Source organism: Gadus morhua, chromosome 15 (assembly GCF_902167405.1).
Source record: "Gadus morhua chromosome 15, gadMor3.0, whole genome shotgun sequence".
Lineage (NCBI taxonomy): Eukaryota > Metazoa > Chordata > Actinopteri > Gadiformes > Gadidae > Gadus > Gadus morhua.
Genome location: NC_044062.1, coordinates 24,239,480 through 24,257,949, shown reverse-complemented (window position 1 = coordinate 24,257,949; position 18,470 = coordinate 24,239,480). Strand labels below are relative to the sequence as shown.

At 41.5% G+C, this 18,470-nt stretch overlaps 1 protein-coding gene across 1 annotated transcript in view; it reads right to left on the bottom strand.

Moving 5' to 3' along the window:
- The window catches only part of LOC115560067 (inactive phospholipase D5), a 188,147-nt gene that overhangs the window by 41,751 nt on the left and 127,926 nt on the right, over positions 1–18,470 (bottom strand). The window contains exons 8-9 of the mRNA XM_030379363.1: positions 264–429; positions 48–138 (exon numbers count right to left, since the gene is read on the bottom strand). Of these exons, the coding sequence (XP_030235223.1) occupies positions 48–138; positions 264–429 (257 nt within the window). The remainder of the gene's footprint in view (positions 1–47; positions 139–263; positions 430–18,470) is intronic.

The window sequence follows — 18,470 nt, the reverse complement described above, 5'->3', positions numbered from 1 at the left end:
TTCATCCAGGTTAAATGAGGAGGTAGAACTTTACCTCATCAGCTTACCTAAATACACTGCTGAATCTGTCACCATGAACCTATTGTGGTTGATTCGTTGCAAACTGCCGTCCCTCTGTTCCCTCGGGCTGAAGAACCTCTACACACACACAAATACGCACGGACACACAAACACACACATTGAAAGACCCATCAATAGGGTTAACTTGGTTATAGCACTTGGATAGCACTTGGTTCATTAAATAATGCTCTCATGCTGCTCACGGCCTCCAAGGAGCAGTTGCTCTGCTCCATGCAGAGGCTACGGAGGGACCAGATGAAGTTGAAGGTTAGAGGGTTGGTGTGCTCCCAGCAGCTGACCAGCATGTGGACCCGCACCCGCCGCAGGATCAGGGCGTCGCGGATCAGACCGTCGATGCGAGACCAGTACCTAAAAAAGATGCACACACATCATGTGTGACGACCGCACCATTCTTGGGCCCAGTTTCCCAAAAGCAACGTTAGCCTAAGTGGTTTGTGAAGTTTGTTGTACGAGCATCAAACAGTTTACACACCATTTCCCGAAAGCATCGCAAAAAATGTTTTTTTCTTTTTTTTTTTATAATTGGAAATACGAGGTACCTGTAGCAAGGCAGCAGCTTCTCTTGTTTCTTTTAAAATTTTCGCTTACCTACTCCACTTAGAGTTCGCCGTTGCTCCATGTTTATATCATACCGACTTGGTAACCCTTCCTTTTACAGTCCCCTAATAACTAGGTATTTACCAGGTACATACATGGTAAATCATAGTGTATTACTGGGTTATCATTGCTAATAAGAAGGTAAATACGGAGGTAGTTACCCGGCAAATACATGGTAAATCATAGTGTAATACTGGGTAATTACCACTGGTAATAAGAAGGTAAATACAGAGGAATTATCCGGTAAATTATAGTGTATTACTGTGTAATTACCACTGGTAATAAGAAGGTAAATACAGAGGAATTACAGCTGAAGTACTAAGTAAAACCTCCACTATTACCCATCAACCCAACTAAATAGCGTGTAGTTGTAACTGTTTTAGGTTGGTAATAACTCCGATATTGTGTACTTCCTAGGAAATTAGGCAACCAATTCTTAGAAACACCTATTATCCAAGGTTTATGTTGTTAACAGCCCAAGGTTAATGATGTACTATCTAGAAATTAGCATAGTACTTTCCAATAAAATACTTTTTCTTAGTTATTATTCGTAGCTACACCCATTTAGAAAGGGTTTATTCGATTTACCACTATGGAATTACTTACCTGGTAACAACCTCTGCAGGAACAGTTTTCCTTATGGTACATCTTCTTAAATACTGGGTACAAAGCCGTTTGTTTCCATGGTATTACCAGGTTCTTACCATATAATTTATAATAGATACATTCCATTATCCATGCAGTCAACACAAACTTGTACCATGTACGTTCTGCGACATTGCCAAGTAAAACACACCAATTTACCCAGTAATTAAGCTGAAACTGTACTGTAAAAGGAAGCCTCGTTTGTTTCCATGGTATTACCAGGTTCTTACCATATAATTTGTAACACATTATTCCCTTTTCCATGCAGTCAACACAAACTTGTACCATGTACGTTCTGCGACGTTACCAAGTAAAACACGACAATTTACCCAGTAAGTTAGCTGAAACTGTACTGTAAAAGGAAGCCTCGTTTGTTTCCATGGTATTACCAGGTTCTTACCATATCATTTGTAATACATTATTCCCTTTTCCATGCAGTCAACACAAACTGGTACCATGTACGTTCTGCGACGTTACCAAGTAAAACACGACAATTTACCCAGCAACTCATCTCCATACCAACCAACTCATCTCCATACCAACCAACTCATCGACATACCAACCAATTCAACCCTGCTCAAAAAGCTGTAGCTTGGTGCTACGCCACCTATTAATTAATGGGCGCTACAGTAACACAGGCTACCTTCAATTTCCAATGACCAAAAACAGCAGAGGGGTACACAATTAAACCAACAAAAATGAGGCACAAAGTAACAAAATACTTGCACAGACTACTAGTGTTCTTCACACAAGTTACAAGTTACTATTAACAAACAAAGCAACGGAGGCAACAACTCCACAACACAATGGCTTTGAATGTCCGATGCGTTCGCATGCACAGCCTACAAATAGCATATAGGCTACGCAAACCCAAACAATGAACACCGTGGTAAAGTTAGTTTTATATTGGACGTTGGATATTCGACATTCGAAAAATCTATTTAGCACTGGATTCGATAGACGAATTTGTGTCAAACCAACTTAGATGTGTTAATACAAGGCCTACCTATGTAAAACAAATCTTATTTCTTTAAAAAAAAAAAACCATTTGATTTTATAAAAAAATGTAATGTTAAAAAAGGCTATAAATCTATTATGCGGCTCGACCTTTTGACCTACCCATATCAAAACACGTGTGATGAACCCATCTAACTGCCCCACACATAACAAAGCTTATTTTTTCCAAAAACCCACCTTTTGAGTTTATACAATTTTTTTAATGTTAAAAAAGGCTATAAATCTATTATGCGGCTTGACCTTTTGACCTACCCATATCAAAACACATCTGGTGAACTCAGCTAACTGCCCCACACATAACAAAGCTTATTTTTTCCAAAAACCCACCTTTTGATTTTATACAATTTTTTGAATGTTAAAAAAGGCTATAAATCTATTATGCGGCTTGACCTTTTGACCTACCCATATCAAAACACATCTGGTGAACTCAGCTAACTGCCCCACACATAACACAAAGCTTATTTTTTCCAAAAACCCACCTTTTGATTTTATACAATTTTTTTAATGTTAAAAAAGGCTATAAATCTATTATGCGGCTTGACCTTTTGACCTACCCATATCAAAACACATCTGCTGTAATCAGCTAACTGCCCCACACATAACACAAAGCTTCTTTTTTCCAAAAACCCACCTATTGATTTTATAATATTTTTTTAATGTTAAAAAAGGCTATAAATCTATTATGCGGTTTGACCTTTTGACCTACCCATATCGAAACACATCTGGTGAACTCAGCTAACTGCCCCACACATAACACAAAGCTTCTTTTTTCCAAAAACCCACCTTTTGATTTTATACAATTTTTTTAATGTTAAAAAAGGCTTTAAATCTATTATGCGGCTTGACCTTTTGACCTACCCATATCAAAACACATCTGGTGAACTCAGCTAACTGCCCCACACATAACACAAAGCTTATTTTTTTCAAAAACCCACCTTTTGATTTTATACAATTTTTTTAATGTTAAAAAGGCTATAAATCTATTATGCGGCTTGACCTTTTGACCTACCCATATCAAAACACATCTGCTGTAATCAGCTAACTGCCCCACACATAACACAAAGCTTCTTTTTTCCAAAAACCCACCTTTTGATTTTATACTATTTTTTTAATGTTAAAAAAGGCTATAAATCTATTATGCGGCTTGACCTTTTGACCTACCCATATCAAAACACATCTGCTGTAATCAGCTAACTGCCCCACACATAACACAAAGCTTATTTTTTCCAAAAACCCACCTTTTGATTTTATACTATTTTTTTAATGTTAAAAAAGGCTATAAATCTATTATGCGGCTTGACCTTTTGACCTACCCATATCAAAACAAGTATGATGAACCCATCTAACTGCCCCACACATAACACAAAACTTATTTTTTCCAAAAACCCACCTTTTGATTTTATACTATTTTTTTAATGTTAAAAAAGGCTATAAATCTATTATGCGGCTTGACCTTTTGACCTACCCATATCAAAACGCATCTGGTGAACCCATCTAACTGCCCCACACATAACACAAAGCTTATTTTCTCAAAAAACCTACCCTTTGATTTTATATATTTTCTTTTACTCTCAGAAAAAGCTATAAATCTATTATGCGGCTTGACCTTTTGACCTACCCATATCAAAACACGTGTGACGAACCCATCTAACTGCCCCACACATAACACAAAGCTTATTTTTTCCAAAAACCCACCTTTTGATTTTATACTATTTTTTTAATGTTAAAAAAGGCTATAAATCTATTATGCGGCTTGACCTTTTGACCTACCCATATCAAAACAAGTGTGATGAACCCATCTAACTGCCCCACACATAACACAAAGCTTATTTTTTCCAAAAACCCACCTTTTGATTTTATACAATTTTTTTAACGTTAAAAAATATATATAAAATCAAAGGGTAGGTATTTTGAGAAAATAAGCTTTGTGTTATGTGTGGGGCAGTTAGCTGAGTTCACCAGATGTGTTTTGATATGGGTAGGTCAAAAGGTCAAGCCGCATAATAGATTTATAGCCTTTTTTAACAATAAAAAAATTGTATAAAATCGAAAGGTGGGTTTTTGGAAAAAATAAGCTTTGTGTTATGTGTGGGGCAGTTAGATGGGTTCATCACATGTGTTTTGATATGGGTAGGTCAAAAGGTCAAGCCGCATAATAGATTTATAGCTTTTTCTGAGTAAAAAAAATATATAAAATCAATGGGTAGGTATTTTGAGAAAATAAGCTTTGTGTTATGTGTGGGGCAGTTAGATGGGTTCACCAGATGTGTTTTGATATGGGTAGGTCAAAAGGTCAAGCCGCATAATAGATTTATAGCCTTTTTTAACATTAAAAAAATTGTATAAAATCAAAAGGTTGGTTTTTGGAAAAAATAAGCTTTGTGTTATGTGTGGGGCAGTTAGATGGGTTCATCACACGTGTTTTGATATGGGTAGGTCAAAAGGTCAAGCCGCATAATAGATTTATAGCATTTAACATTAAAAAATTATCTAAGATGAAAGGGTGTTTTTTTTTTAGAGAATAAGCTTTGTGTTATGTGTAGGGCAGATAGCTGAGTTCACCCTCTGTGTTTTGAAAAGGGTAAGTAAATAGTAATAGTACATAATCGTTTTAAAGCATTTATCAACATTAAAAATGATATAAAAACAAAAGATGTTTTTTTGTAAAACATTTTTTGCTTTACATAGACAGGCCTTGTAATAACACATCTAAGTTGGTTAGACACAAATTCGTATATCAAAGCAAGTGCTAAATAGATTTTTCGAATGTGTCGAATATCCAACGTCCAATATAAAACCAACTTTACCACGGTACAACGAACGTCAGTCTATCTAAAAATAGACCAGTGGACGTTCCACAAACAATGCGGTACTCCGCTACAAGTTAAACAACTTGCACAGTGAACGCTAACAGTAGCAAACTAATTTATAGTCTAACAAAAACAAACACTAACCACATCCGCAAGCCACTAACCAAAATACTCCCATGCATCCAGGTGAAATCATCCATTGATTGTCGGCGCTAATTCCCACTGAAAAGTGTGTCTTCATACGCAGTCCACTGGCGCCCTGAATACCTAGCCCAAAGACAGTGGCGGAACTAGAGTTTTATACATGTGGTGGCCAGGGTGGTGGCCAGGGGGTGGCCATGGCTACTTCAGGGGGTCCGTAGACCATGACTGAAAATGTGTGTGCAACCCTAACATGGCATCTAAGGAGCATGAATGAATCCTATGATTGCTGATTAGAGGAAAAACCACGAGTTCTACAATGTGGCAGATAGTGTGGTCCACTAGGGTTACTTCACAAGATTTCTTTAACATACTATGAATAGCCAGTGTCTCTGCAGCTCAATTTCTTTCTTTCTTTCTCACACACACACACACACACACACACACACACACACACACACACACACACACACACACACACACACACACACACACACACACACACACACACACACACACACACACACACACACACACAATCAGTGTTGAACATTGTTTTATCGCCTTCCTTCCTGTACTTCCCCTTTGAGTTAATGATCACCAAGAAACGGCTTCAAGGGGAGAGAGCATCCCGGTAGATCCTGCATGAAGCACCCTTCTACCCCCACACAGAAAGTTCTGGAAAGTTTGAATTATGTCACCGACACAGAGGCTCAAATTTCGGTGTCAACCACTCCATTTCATCCTAGACACAAACCAGAGTGGGCTCAATATTCAAAATACCGGAAATGTCCTCCACTGACATCTGTACTAGTTACCCCACATTAGCTAAACACTGTAACTTACGACAGGCTAGGTTGGGAACCGATCTCTCTTATCTGATTAACTGTCTGTTATGGAGCCAATTTTCCAATATGCATCTACACAGCGAGTCAACTTTCATATAGTTGTTCAGGAAACCAAACCCAATGCTAAACCTTAAAACTTACTTCAATATGGCGCTTTCGCCAATCGCCGCAGACTAGTCAGTCTCTCGTTTGACTGGTGAGCTGTGGGAAATATTCTCTCTTCCTCGTCGATTAAAAAGAAGGCACCGCAGGTAGCGAATTAAATTTTAGGGTGGCCAATCAGATTTCAGGGGTGTCCAGTGCCACCCCGGCCACCCCTTTGGCTCCGCCATTGCCCAAAGAAGCTAACTGTCCTGGCTAACTCTTCTGAGAAGTGCCGTCCTTGGGACGACTGGTTAACGCTGAACTCGCTACAATGTTTTACCACTGTACGAAGCGTGCCCCTGACAGAAGTTAAAAACTTCGGACCAGGATTTTCTCAAAAATAACAAACCAAAACAACAAACAGCGGTAAGCGCTCTATTCCTAGCGAGGGTTCACGTGTGCTCCGGTAGAATCTAACCTACCACCCCCCCACAGTTACCACTACACCTGCACCCAATTCGCATACCTGCAACGCAAACGTCAGAAACCGCAGGTAGCCTCCCAAATGGCACTCCTCCTCCTCGGCAAATCAACCAAAGCAAACCACTATCAAACCAAATTAACAACGAAATCTCAATGAACACCAAAACACTAAATTATCATTTACCAACTACAAACTTAGCGTGTGTCTCCCCATTTTCTGATAATTTGATTGCACAGGCAATTTATTCCCGTCAGTACAATCCAAAAGCCAATTAAACTATACAGCCAAGTCAAAACAAAGCATACTTACAATTAAGTTACCTTACCAAATGTTGGAAAATGGATCCCGGGCGAGCCCCCATATGTCACATGCTGGCTCTAGCATGCAACACGAAATGGGGGAGACCACGCCGTTTTACAATAATAAAATAATTTATTATAGTAAGAAGATAATTTTACATATAATTAAATAGAATAAAGATAAAGAAGTGTGGTGTAAATCAGTTAAATGTAAAGTAACCCAAAGCGTCATGCAAAAGTCAGTCTGTGTGTAACCAAACAAAGGACAAAGAAAACCAACACGCCGGGAGGAGGGAGCGACCATGACTGTTGTGAAAGCAGGCTTTTAACCTGCTGCCAACACAGGCACACCTGAACTGCATCACCTATTAAGAGAGAGAGAGAGAACAGGCAAACCAAACAGCCAGGGTGGAGTCAAAGCAAAGGTGGAGTCAAAGACTCACCAGGGTCGCCACAGTAAGCTGAAACTGTACTGTAAAAGGAAGCCTCGTTTGTTTCCATGGTATTACCAGGTTCTTACCATATCAATTGTAATACATTATTCCCTTTTCCATGCAGTCAACACAAACTGGTACCATGTACGTTCTGCGACATTACCAAGTAAAACACGACAATTTACCCAGTAAGTAAGCCGAAACTGTACTGTAAAAGGAAGCCTCGTTTGTTTCCATGGTATTACCAGGCTCTTACCATATAAGTTGTAACTGGTTATTCCCTTTTTCATGCAATCAACACAAACCATATATGTTCTGCAACATCGTTCACCAGTAGTTAAGCACTTTAATTGTTGTTATAAAACCCCAAACCACTGTTGATGAAAGGCATATTAAAATTAAACAAAATCAAAGGCTTATCTTTCAAACAATGCATATCTCACAAACAGGCACTGAACACTGAAGAAATCGGACAAAAAAAAGAGCCGTCCACATCAACTCAATTTAAATGTTACTGATGGTGTTTTCATAAAACACATGACAGTGTTATAGTGTTAAGTGACCACAAGGAAGACTGCTTCAACCTCTACAATTTGAATAAGTGGTGAATGCCATGCAGCAATCTGCCTATGGGAGCATCTTTGTGGTCATTCGCAAACCAATGACAGGGCTCCAGACTAACTTTTTCCTTGGGTGCACTGGTGCGCCTACATTTTTGATTTGGGTGCACCAGCACGTATTTATGGTGCACCCAAGTTTTGAGTTGTTGACGGGGGGGGGGGTTTAGGGGGGGGGGCGTTGGACCGTGCCTGCCTTGCGCTGAGTTGTTGACGGGGGGGGGGGGGGGGGAGCAACCGGGCAGCTGCACCGGTTGCACCGTCGTTATATTTACGCCAGTGATTAATAATATTTTGACCATTAAATAAATGCCTTAAATAAATGCCGAATCTGTATCTCTCATAAAGAATATCGTCAGACAATGCAAAGGGATCGGTTCTGTCCCGAAAAACCCTCTGTCTCCGGAGAGACGCCTGTACGATAAGTGCGCCGAGGGAACACCCACAAATGGTGACGTCATTATCCGAGGAGGGGCTAGGAAGCTGCGCACGCCGATATAAGTAGCCGATCCCCGGGTAGACTCGCTGAAAAGCTGCTCCCGACCAGGTTTGGTTGCGAGCGTAAGTCACCAATGGTGATACAGCGACGCTTAGAGAGATCGACTGTCATGGTACAGCTAACCCAGGCTTTCAGCTCAACATACCTCGCTAACCCTCTAATCGAGCTTCGTAGTACAGGCCCCTGGATTGGGCTTCGCGGGTTTGTTTACCGGCGTTGCTATTGTTACCGGTCTTGCATGTTCCAACGCCGGTTTATTAGGTATCTAATAATCGCTGTCTAATCAATACTTCATTCAATGCCTCTTCCGTGGTTATTACAATATTATGAATAGACTGCTCTGTAAAAAATAAAAAAATAATAATTATACCAGATACATTTTCAGTCGCACCGGTGCGCCCAAATAAAATATTTGCTCGCACTACCCTGAATTCTAGGCGCATGTGCGCCCAAATTAGGCGCACTCTGGAGCCCTGAATGAGTCCACTCGATGAATGATAGATGACTCTTTAGTGTCTTCTCTGTGAGGTATCCCTGCAGTCTCCACATCTGGGATTTGAAGGCTGACCAAGACCTGACCAGGTACCTCCAAATCTCCCCTTCCATACTGCAATAAAGAATCAGAAGACAAGAAAATAAACATTAGGACTGTCAATTAATGAACAGTTCTAGAACATGTAGAACTCAAAGATTATTTTGTTTATCAGTTAAGAAAGGATGCTGGTCCTCTGGCCATTGTGTTTGGTCATATTGAAAAGAAAAAAAGGCATAGCCATAAATACAGTTAATAGGACGGGAGGGGACAGGCTGTTAGCTCCGGTTAGCCCTTTAGCATCGAGCTAGCGGAGCTTCTGTCATTCAAATAACTCGGACATGTTGTTTAAAACCTATAACACCCAATTTATTAAAATATCCGGATTTAATCGGGCTCTCTCCCATAAGTACAGTTAATAGGACGGGAAGAGACAGGCTCTGTTAGCCCCGGTTAGCGCGATGCTAAAGAGCAGCTCCACCGGAGCATGCCACCTCAACAGGTGCAAGTTAGCCTCGGGTTTGATATTCGCCGGATATTCGGTTTACCACCCAATCGGATTCGGTTTAGGACACCGTATCGCGAAAATCACAAACACATGTTGTCGCCATCGATGTCTGTGCAACAACTTAATTTACGTTCTGGCTGCTACCTGTTTTAGGGACCTTCAACAAGTTACACTCACCGTCTGGTGGCAGAGACGTTACCATGGAATTGTTTCTGGAAATAAATCATATAAAATAACATAAAAATCACAAAAAAATACATTTTGCACCTGATTGTATTAGTAGTTGCCAATGGTGGGCTGCTACTTACTGCAGGTAACTTTGCTAATATATTGCATTATTGTTAAACGGGATGCAATTAATAATTTCAAATATAGTTTAGTCGATTTTTGTTGAATATTAAACTATTAACTGCATTATGATGAACTATATTGCATTATATTTGTGTGATTAATTTCCTGAAACAATTCCATGGTAACGTCTCTGCCACCAGTCGGTGAGTGTAATTTGTTGACGGTCCCTAAAACAGGTAGCAGCCAGAACGTAGATGACGTTGTTGCACAGACATTGATGGCACAGACATTGATGGCACCAACATGTGTTTGTGATTTTTCGCGATACGGTGTCCTAAACCGTCCTCAACATACTAAGCCCGTAATGTATTGCACTTATGTTGATGAATCCGATTGGGTGGTAAACCGAATATCCGGCGAATATCAAACCCGAGGCTAACTTGCACCTGTTGAGGTGGCATGCTCCGGTGGAGCTGCTCTTTAGCATCGCGCTAACCGGGGCTAACAGAGCCTGTCTCTTCCCGTCCTATTAACTGTACTTATGGGAGAGAGCCCGATTATGTCCGGATATTTTAATAAATTGGGTGTTATAGGTTTTAAACAACATGTCCGAGTTATTTGAATGACAGAAGCTCCGCTAGCTCGATGCTAAAGGGCTAACCGGAGCTAACAGCCTGTCCCCTCCCGTCCTATTAACTGTATTTATGGCTATGCCTTTTTCTCTTTTCAATATGACCAAACACAATGGCCAGAGGACCAGCATCCTTTCTTAACTGATAAACAAAATAATCTTTGAGTTCTACATGTTCTAGAAATGTTCATTAATTGACAGTCCTAATGTTTATTTTCTTGTCTTCTGATTCTTTATTACAGTATGGAAGGGGAGATTTGGAGGTACCTGGTCAGGTCTTGGTCAGCCTTCAAATCCCAGATGTAGTAGGGCAGATAACAGCCATTTTTCATTGAAATTGTGCAAAATGTGATACAAGCACCAAATTTGGCATAGTGGTTCCCAAGGGTCTACTTAGAAAATCTGCCTGACGTGCCATTCAAAAATCCAAGATGGCGGCCATTTTTCAATATGGAAGCCAAATGTGTCTGCCGAAAATGGTTTTTCTCATATAAATCCATGTACTTTATGGATTTGAATGATCTTGTGATCTTTCAAATCCAAATCTTTTTACATTTAGTGCATAGGGTGTAGGGTGTTGTAGTAGAGGTAGGACCTTTGTTTCATCAGTCAGCCACATTCTCCTGATGGAATCCAGGCACTGGTCCTCAGTACTTACCTAACTCTATGGCTCCAAGAAGTTGCTAGTGCCGACATGGCACTGCTCTGTGTTTGAGGGAGTATGCCATGCATTAATATATACATATATCTGACACACAGCAAATAGGTTATGACAATAAATAGTGGTGATTATACCGCCATCTAGTGGTCATTTAAATTCGCTTTAGTAATCTAATTATAGCTTAACTGCCATTAACGAGCATATTCACGGTAGGAATAAAAAACCCAACTCACGCTACAAATAATACATATACAAGAAAGCTTATAACTATTACACAGGTCTAACATATAATAATATGTAACAGATCTTACATTTATTAATACACTAATACACTAACAGCCAAACTAACACCGTGCAGACTCTTCTGGTGTTTTGCCGCGAACTAACTCAAACACAAGAGGTTGCTGGGCAACGGATCTCTGCGCGTGCACAATCTGCTAAAGTCTCTGGCCTTTCTAACATACAGGTTGGTAAAAGGATAAACACTCGGCCCCGGTCATCAGAATGGCTTTAAATACCAAAGGTGAGACTGCATCATGGCAGACCAACTGGACCAAGTGTTGCCTCTGTCAAACAGAGAAAAGTGAATGCCTCACATCTCCACTTGCAAATCCTGCCCGAAGGGTAGAGGATGGATACAGCCTCTTAGGGAGGAATATTCCTCTATTTCATGCAGTGAATGCACTACCAATCAAGATGGACCCACGAAGGCTTGATGACGGCAGTGGGATAGAGGCAACCCTGAGGAAAAATCAAGCACAGTACCATGCTAGTTGCAGGCTTCTGTTCAGCAACAGTAAGTTACAAAGGGCAGAAAAGAAAACGTCTCCTGCGATGGATGAGAACAGCAGCAGCGGCAGCAACAAAATACCACGGAGATTGTCAGACCCCAAACGGATAGAATGTTTTATATGTGAGGAGGAGGGAGATCTGGATGACTTTAGACAAGCTATGACCATGAAACTGAACAAGAGGGTCAACAAGTGTGCAAAGACTCTCAATGATGGAAAGCTGCTTGCCAAACTGAGTGCTGGAGATGTGGTGGCGCAGGAACTGGAGTACCACAGTGCATGCTTGGCTGGTCTCTACAACCGAGAACGAGCTCACCTGCGTGCTGAAGAGCTGAGGGAAGCAGAAAACTCTGAGGTAGGAAAGAGGGATGCATATCCAATTGCCTTCTCTGAACTGGTAACATACATCATTGAGACAAAATCTGCAAGTGAGAGTTCAGCTCCATCAGTCTTCCGACTTGCCGACCTATGTATGCTCTACAGGCAGAGGCTGGAGCAGCTTGGCATCAACAGTCATGATGTTCATGCTACCCGACTGAAGGACCAGCTGCTTCAACACATCCCCGATCTACAAGCTGAACATCATGGATGTGATGTCCTACTGGCCTTTAAGAAGGATGTAGGGTCAATTCTTGCACAAGCAAGCAAATATGGAGAAGCTGTTCATCTTGCAAAGGCTGCTGGGATGATCAGACGTGAAATGCTTCAACACAAATCACAGTGGAATGGCACGTTCCATGATGGGTGCCTAGAAGATGCTGTCCCATCATCACTGCTTCAGTTTATTTGTATGATTGAGCATGGAGCAGACATCAAGTCACAACTCCAACATGGAGCCTCAAAGTCTGACCTTGCAATGGCTCAGCTCTTACAGTACAATTGTTTTGCCAAATACAAGGCCGGATCTCACGTCCACAGACATTCCAAGGACCGGGAGACACCATTTGTTGTGTACATGGGCATGTCTGTGTTTGCAAAAACAAGGAAGAGGCAGCTCATAGACATGCTCCATGACAATGGACTCAGCATCACCTATGATAGAGTCTTAGAAATCTCAGCCCAGCTTGGAGAAGCTGTTGTAGCTCAGTACGTGGATGATGGAGTTGTCCACCAGTGTTGAGGAAGCAGGTGTTCACAACGTCCGCGGTGGACAACATCGACCACAACCCAACAGCAACTACAGCTCAAACTTCTTTCATGGTACCAGTATGTCTCTGTTCCAACACCCAAGCCCTGAACATCCTGGTGAGGAACGAGAGCCAGTGAAGCTCAGTGGAGATTACAGGGTGAAGAAAGTTCCTGAGCTTCCTGAAGCATTCACCAATGTTAAACCAGCGTACCTTACTAAGAACCCAAAACCTCCAGCTGTGCCAAGAAAATTATACCAAGCACTACATTCAATCCAGCCACACCTGAAGGAAGAGTACAGGTGGCTTGATGAGGTGTCTGTCACTGAGAGAGTGGGTGATACTCTCAGTATCACATGGGCAGCCCACCATGCAGCACAGAAGAGGAGCCAACCTTTTCAAGTGAGCATGACATCACTGTTGCCTTTGATACGAGACCAGGCTCACTCGGTTGCAACAATCAAACATGCCATGGGGAAGATTCGAGATACAGTTGCTTTCCTCAACCCAGGGCAGATGCCGGTCATAGCTGCTGACCAACCACTATTTGCACTAGCAAAACAAATTCAGTGGCAGTGGCCTGAGTATGGAGAGGACCAATTTGTTATCATGTTTGGGGGACTTCACATAGAGAAGGCTGCTCTTGGTTCCCTTGGAAAACTACTGGAACAAAGTGGCTGGACCAGTGCTATCGCTGAAGCAGGGGTGGCCTCATCTGGTACAGCTGAGTCATTCCTGACTGTGTCAAGTATCACCAGGACAAGATTGGCCCACCAGATCACAGCATGCAGCCTGTATAAACTGAAGAAAGAAGCCTACCAAGACTACTACTCTGAGGAGACTGACAGACCTACGCTCTCCTTTGAAGACTGGTGTGAGCAGCGGAGACCTCAGAGTCCACAATTCCAGTTCTGGGATCTGGTTTTGGACATGGAGCTGGTTCTGCTCCTGTTGATACGCTCCTTCAGGGAAGGAAACTTTGACCTGTACCGTGAAGCACTCTCAGAACTGATCCCCTACTTCTTTGCAAATAACAACGTGAATTATGCTCGGTGGCTTCCAGTTCATTTCAGAGACATGATGTCTCTTGAGAAGCAGCATCAAGAAGTAGCCAGAGAGTTTCACAAAGGAAACTTTGTTGTCCACAAGTCCAGAAGAGATTTCTCTGCCATGGCCATTGACCAAGCCCATGAACAGAACAACGCAGCCATCAAGGGTGATGGAGGAGCCATTGGACTAACAGAGGACCCAGGGGCACTTCGGAGATGGATGGTGGCTGGACCTGAAGTGAGCCATCTAGTCTTTGCATATGAGGCTATTTCTGGTGTGAAAGACGCAACCATCAGCACCAAACACCATGAACAGACCTTAAGTGCCCAGACATCTTTCCTTGAGAGGGTGGAGGCACTGTTCAGTGTGATAAAAGAGATGGGCAACCCTTTCCAAGAAGAGTCTGCTGATTTGCTGGCACTTGACACAAAGAACATTGCAGATCCAGCACTAGCTGAACTGGTTGGTAGTCATCATGAGAGAGGCAAGGAGAAGTTCCAGTCATTTATGGAGGCCTTGGAGAATGAAGAAGAATGCACATTTTATCAGCCAATCAAAAAGAACAAGGCTTCTTTCTTCAAGCACGAGCAGGCAGCCAGCAGCTCCAAGGAGAAAGTGCTTAAAGATGACTGTCACTTGTTCTCCCGGCTCTTCATATCCTGCCAAAACAGACAGTGTGACTTGCAAGAATTCTTCAAGTATGAGAACCAGTCAGCACCTGGATCTCTCAGTGACAACGGCAGGCTTCGTATGTGCCAGAAGTCACAGCTAACTGAAATTCTTCAGGCCCTGGTGACATTGCCTGATAGCGAACCAAAGGCTGACACCATCATCATTGATGGATCAGCGCTCATCAATTCCCTACCTCCACGCAGCCCGAAGACTTTCAATGACTATGCAAAAGAAGACATCCTACCAAAAGTGGAATCCTTTGGCACCAAATTCAAGCGAGTCGATGTCATCTTTGATGTGTACAAGAAGTCTAGTCTGAAATCTGAAACCAGGTCAAAAACAGGTCAAGGGATCAGAAGAAGAGTGACTGGAACCAGCAGGACCCCAACAAACTGGAGAAGCTTCCTGCGGGATGACGACAACAAAACTGAGCTCTTCCACTTTCTCGCAGAGAAAATATGTCAGGCTGGAACCACAAGTATGGTCATCGTGACAAAAGGAGAAGATGTCATCAGCAACAAAATCAAATCCTTAGATGCTGCGGCCCCATGCTGTCATGAAGAAGCTGATACCCGGATATTTGTACATGGAAGAGATGCAACTGCAGAGGGTAGCAAGTCACTTGTCATCAAAGCCAATGATACTGACGTGCTCGTCATAGCAGTGTCTAAGCTGCCATCCCTGCAGAGGCCTTGGTCTTGAAAAAATGTGGATTGCCTTTGAGCAGGGAGCCAATGCTCGATGGATACCAGTCCATGAGGTAGTTTCCGCGATAGGACCTGAGAAAGCCAGTGGGATCCTGTATTTCCATGCATTCACAGGCTGTGACGTGGTCTCGTCTTTCCATGGGAAGGGAAAGAAATCTGCATGGCTGACTTGGGAAGTCTGTGATGAGGTTTCTAAAACCTTTACAAAACTCAGCAACTGTCCAACAGAGGTTTCTGAAGATGACCTGCAGAAGCTGGAGAATTTTGTTGTCGTCATGTATGACAGATCAAGTGCAGCTACCGGTGTTGACGAGGCAAGGCTGAATCTCTTTGCCCGTAAGCAGAGGTCCTATGATGCGATCCCACCAACCAGTGCAGCCCTCATGGAACACGCAAAACGCGCTGCTTACCAGGCTGGTATCATATGGGGTCAAGCAACAGTAACCAATCCAGAAGTCGTCAGTCCTGCCGACTAGGGATGGAATCAGAAGGGAGACATATGGCAGATCTGTTGGACAACGCTTCCACCTATTGCAGCCAGCTGTCAGGAACTGACCCAGTGTTCCTGCAAGAAAGGCTGCAACCGGAGATGCAAATGCTTTCGTTCAGGGCTCGCCTGCACTGCACTCTGCAGCTGTGTATGTCAGCTGTAGTGCTACATATACAGCGGTGTACGTTGGTTTCAGTGTTTGGGCCACTGTAATAGTTTGCTTTGGAAGGACGATTTTTACAGTATTAAGGATTTTTATTATTATTTTCAAATTTTGTTTCCGTCCTGAATAACATGATCCAAATGCTAAATACCTTAATGCAAAATGGGTATATTTAATGTTTATATTTGTGTAAATAAAGTTTTAGGAGTATTATTTGATGTGTTATGTTGCTTTTTTATATAAAGTGTTCATTTTCTACCATTTACAGTATTATAATGCTAGTGAAGGTAAAATAATTAGGTTCAGCATGGAAGAAAACATACAATTCAACACCAAGATCACTCAAATCCATCAAGTACATGCATATCTATGAGCAAAACCATTTTCGGCAGACACATTTGGCGTCCATCTTGAAAAATGACCGCCATCTTGGATTTTTGAATGGCACGTCAGGCAGATTTCTTAAGTAGACCCTTGGGAACCACCATGCCAAATTTGGTGCTTGTATCACATTTTGCAAAATTTTTCCATTATCTGCCCCACTAATGTGGAGACTGCAGGGATACCTCACAGAGAAGACACTAAACTGAGTCATCTCTCATTCATCGAGTGGACTCATTGGTTTGCGAATGACCACAAAGATGCTCCCATAGGCAGATTGCTGCATGGCATTCACCACTTATTCAAATTGAAGAGGTTAAAGCAGTCTTTCTTGCGGTCACTTGCCATAACACTGTCATGTGTTTTATGAAAACACCATCAGTAACATTTAAATTGAGTTGATGTGGACGGCTCTTTTTTTCTCAGATTTCTTCAGTGTTCAGTGCCTGTTTGTGAGATATGCATTGTTTGAAAGATAAGCCTTTGATTTTATTTAATTTTAATATGCCTTTCATCAACAGTGGTTTGGGGTTTTATAACAACAATTAAAGTGCTTAACTACTGGTGAACGATGTTGCAGAACATATATGGTTTGTGTTGATTGCATGGAAAAGGGAATAACCAGTTACAAATTATATGGTAAGAGCCTGGTAATACCATGGAAACAAACAAGGCTTCCTTTTACAGTACATTTTTAGCTTAATTACTGGGTAAATTGTCGTGTTTTACATGGTAACGTCGCAGAACGTACATGGTAAAAGTTTTTGTTGACTGCATGGAAAAAATAATGTTTTGCAAATTATATGGTAGGAACCTGGTAATACCATGGAAACAAACGAGGCTTCCTTTTACAGTATAGTTTCAGCTTAATTACTGGGTAAATTGTCGTGTTTTACTTGGTAACGTCACAGAACGTACATGGTACAAGTTTGTTGACTGCATGGACAATGGAATGTATCTTTTAGAAATTATATGTTAAGAACCTGGTAATACCATGGAAACAAACGAGGCTTCCTTTTACAGTACAGTTTCAGCTTAATTACTGGGTAAATTGTTGTGTTTTACATGGTAACGTCGCAGAACGTACATGGTAAAAGTTTTTGTTGACTGCATGGAAAAAATAATGTATTGCAAATTATATGGTAAGAACCTGGTAATACCATGGAAACAAACGAGGCTTCCTTTTACAGTACAGTTTCAGCTTAATTAGGCAAGGCAAGGCAACTTTATTTATATAGCACTTTTCATACACAAGGCAGACTATAAACATTGTCATACAATAAAATAAAATAATAGATAAGTAAAAGAAAACATATGCAAAGAAATTAGTAAAATAGAAAGTGCAATGTATTTAAGAGAAAATTAAATTGAAAGTTTAAAAAGGCTTTTTAGTAAATAAAATTGAAAGTGCAATTTTTAAGATCAACAGTCTCTCTGGAACCCAAGTCGGGACTACAACCCGACCTAAAGGAACTTGGTCCTTTCTCTGGAACTCCAATCCAGATTCTAGGACTCTAATCCAGACAGAACTTGGAAACGTCTCCCACGGAGCTCGGTCTCAGAATTCCACCCACACACAAACTCAGGACTCTAACCCTTATACAAATACAAACTCAGGACTCTAACCCTTATACAAACAAACTCAGGACTCTAACCCTTACACAAACAAATTCAGGACTCTAACCCTTATACAAACAAACTCAGGACTCTAACCCTTATACAAATGCAAACTCAGGACTCTAACCCTTATACACCTCTTCTCAAAAGAGTTAAACACAATTCTTCGTATATTCAGTGATTATTGGTCTCAAACCCTTATCCTTTCTCTCTGGTATCAGATCTCTAGCCCAGAACCAAAGGCAAACAACAAACAACCTCAGCAAATGTCATGTATTTTTCTGGTAAAAATA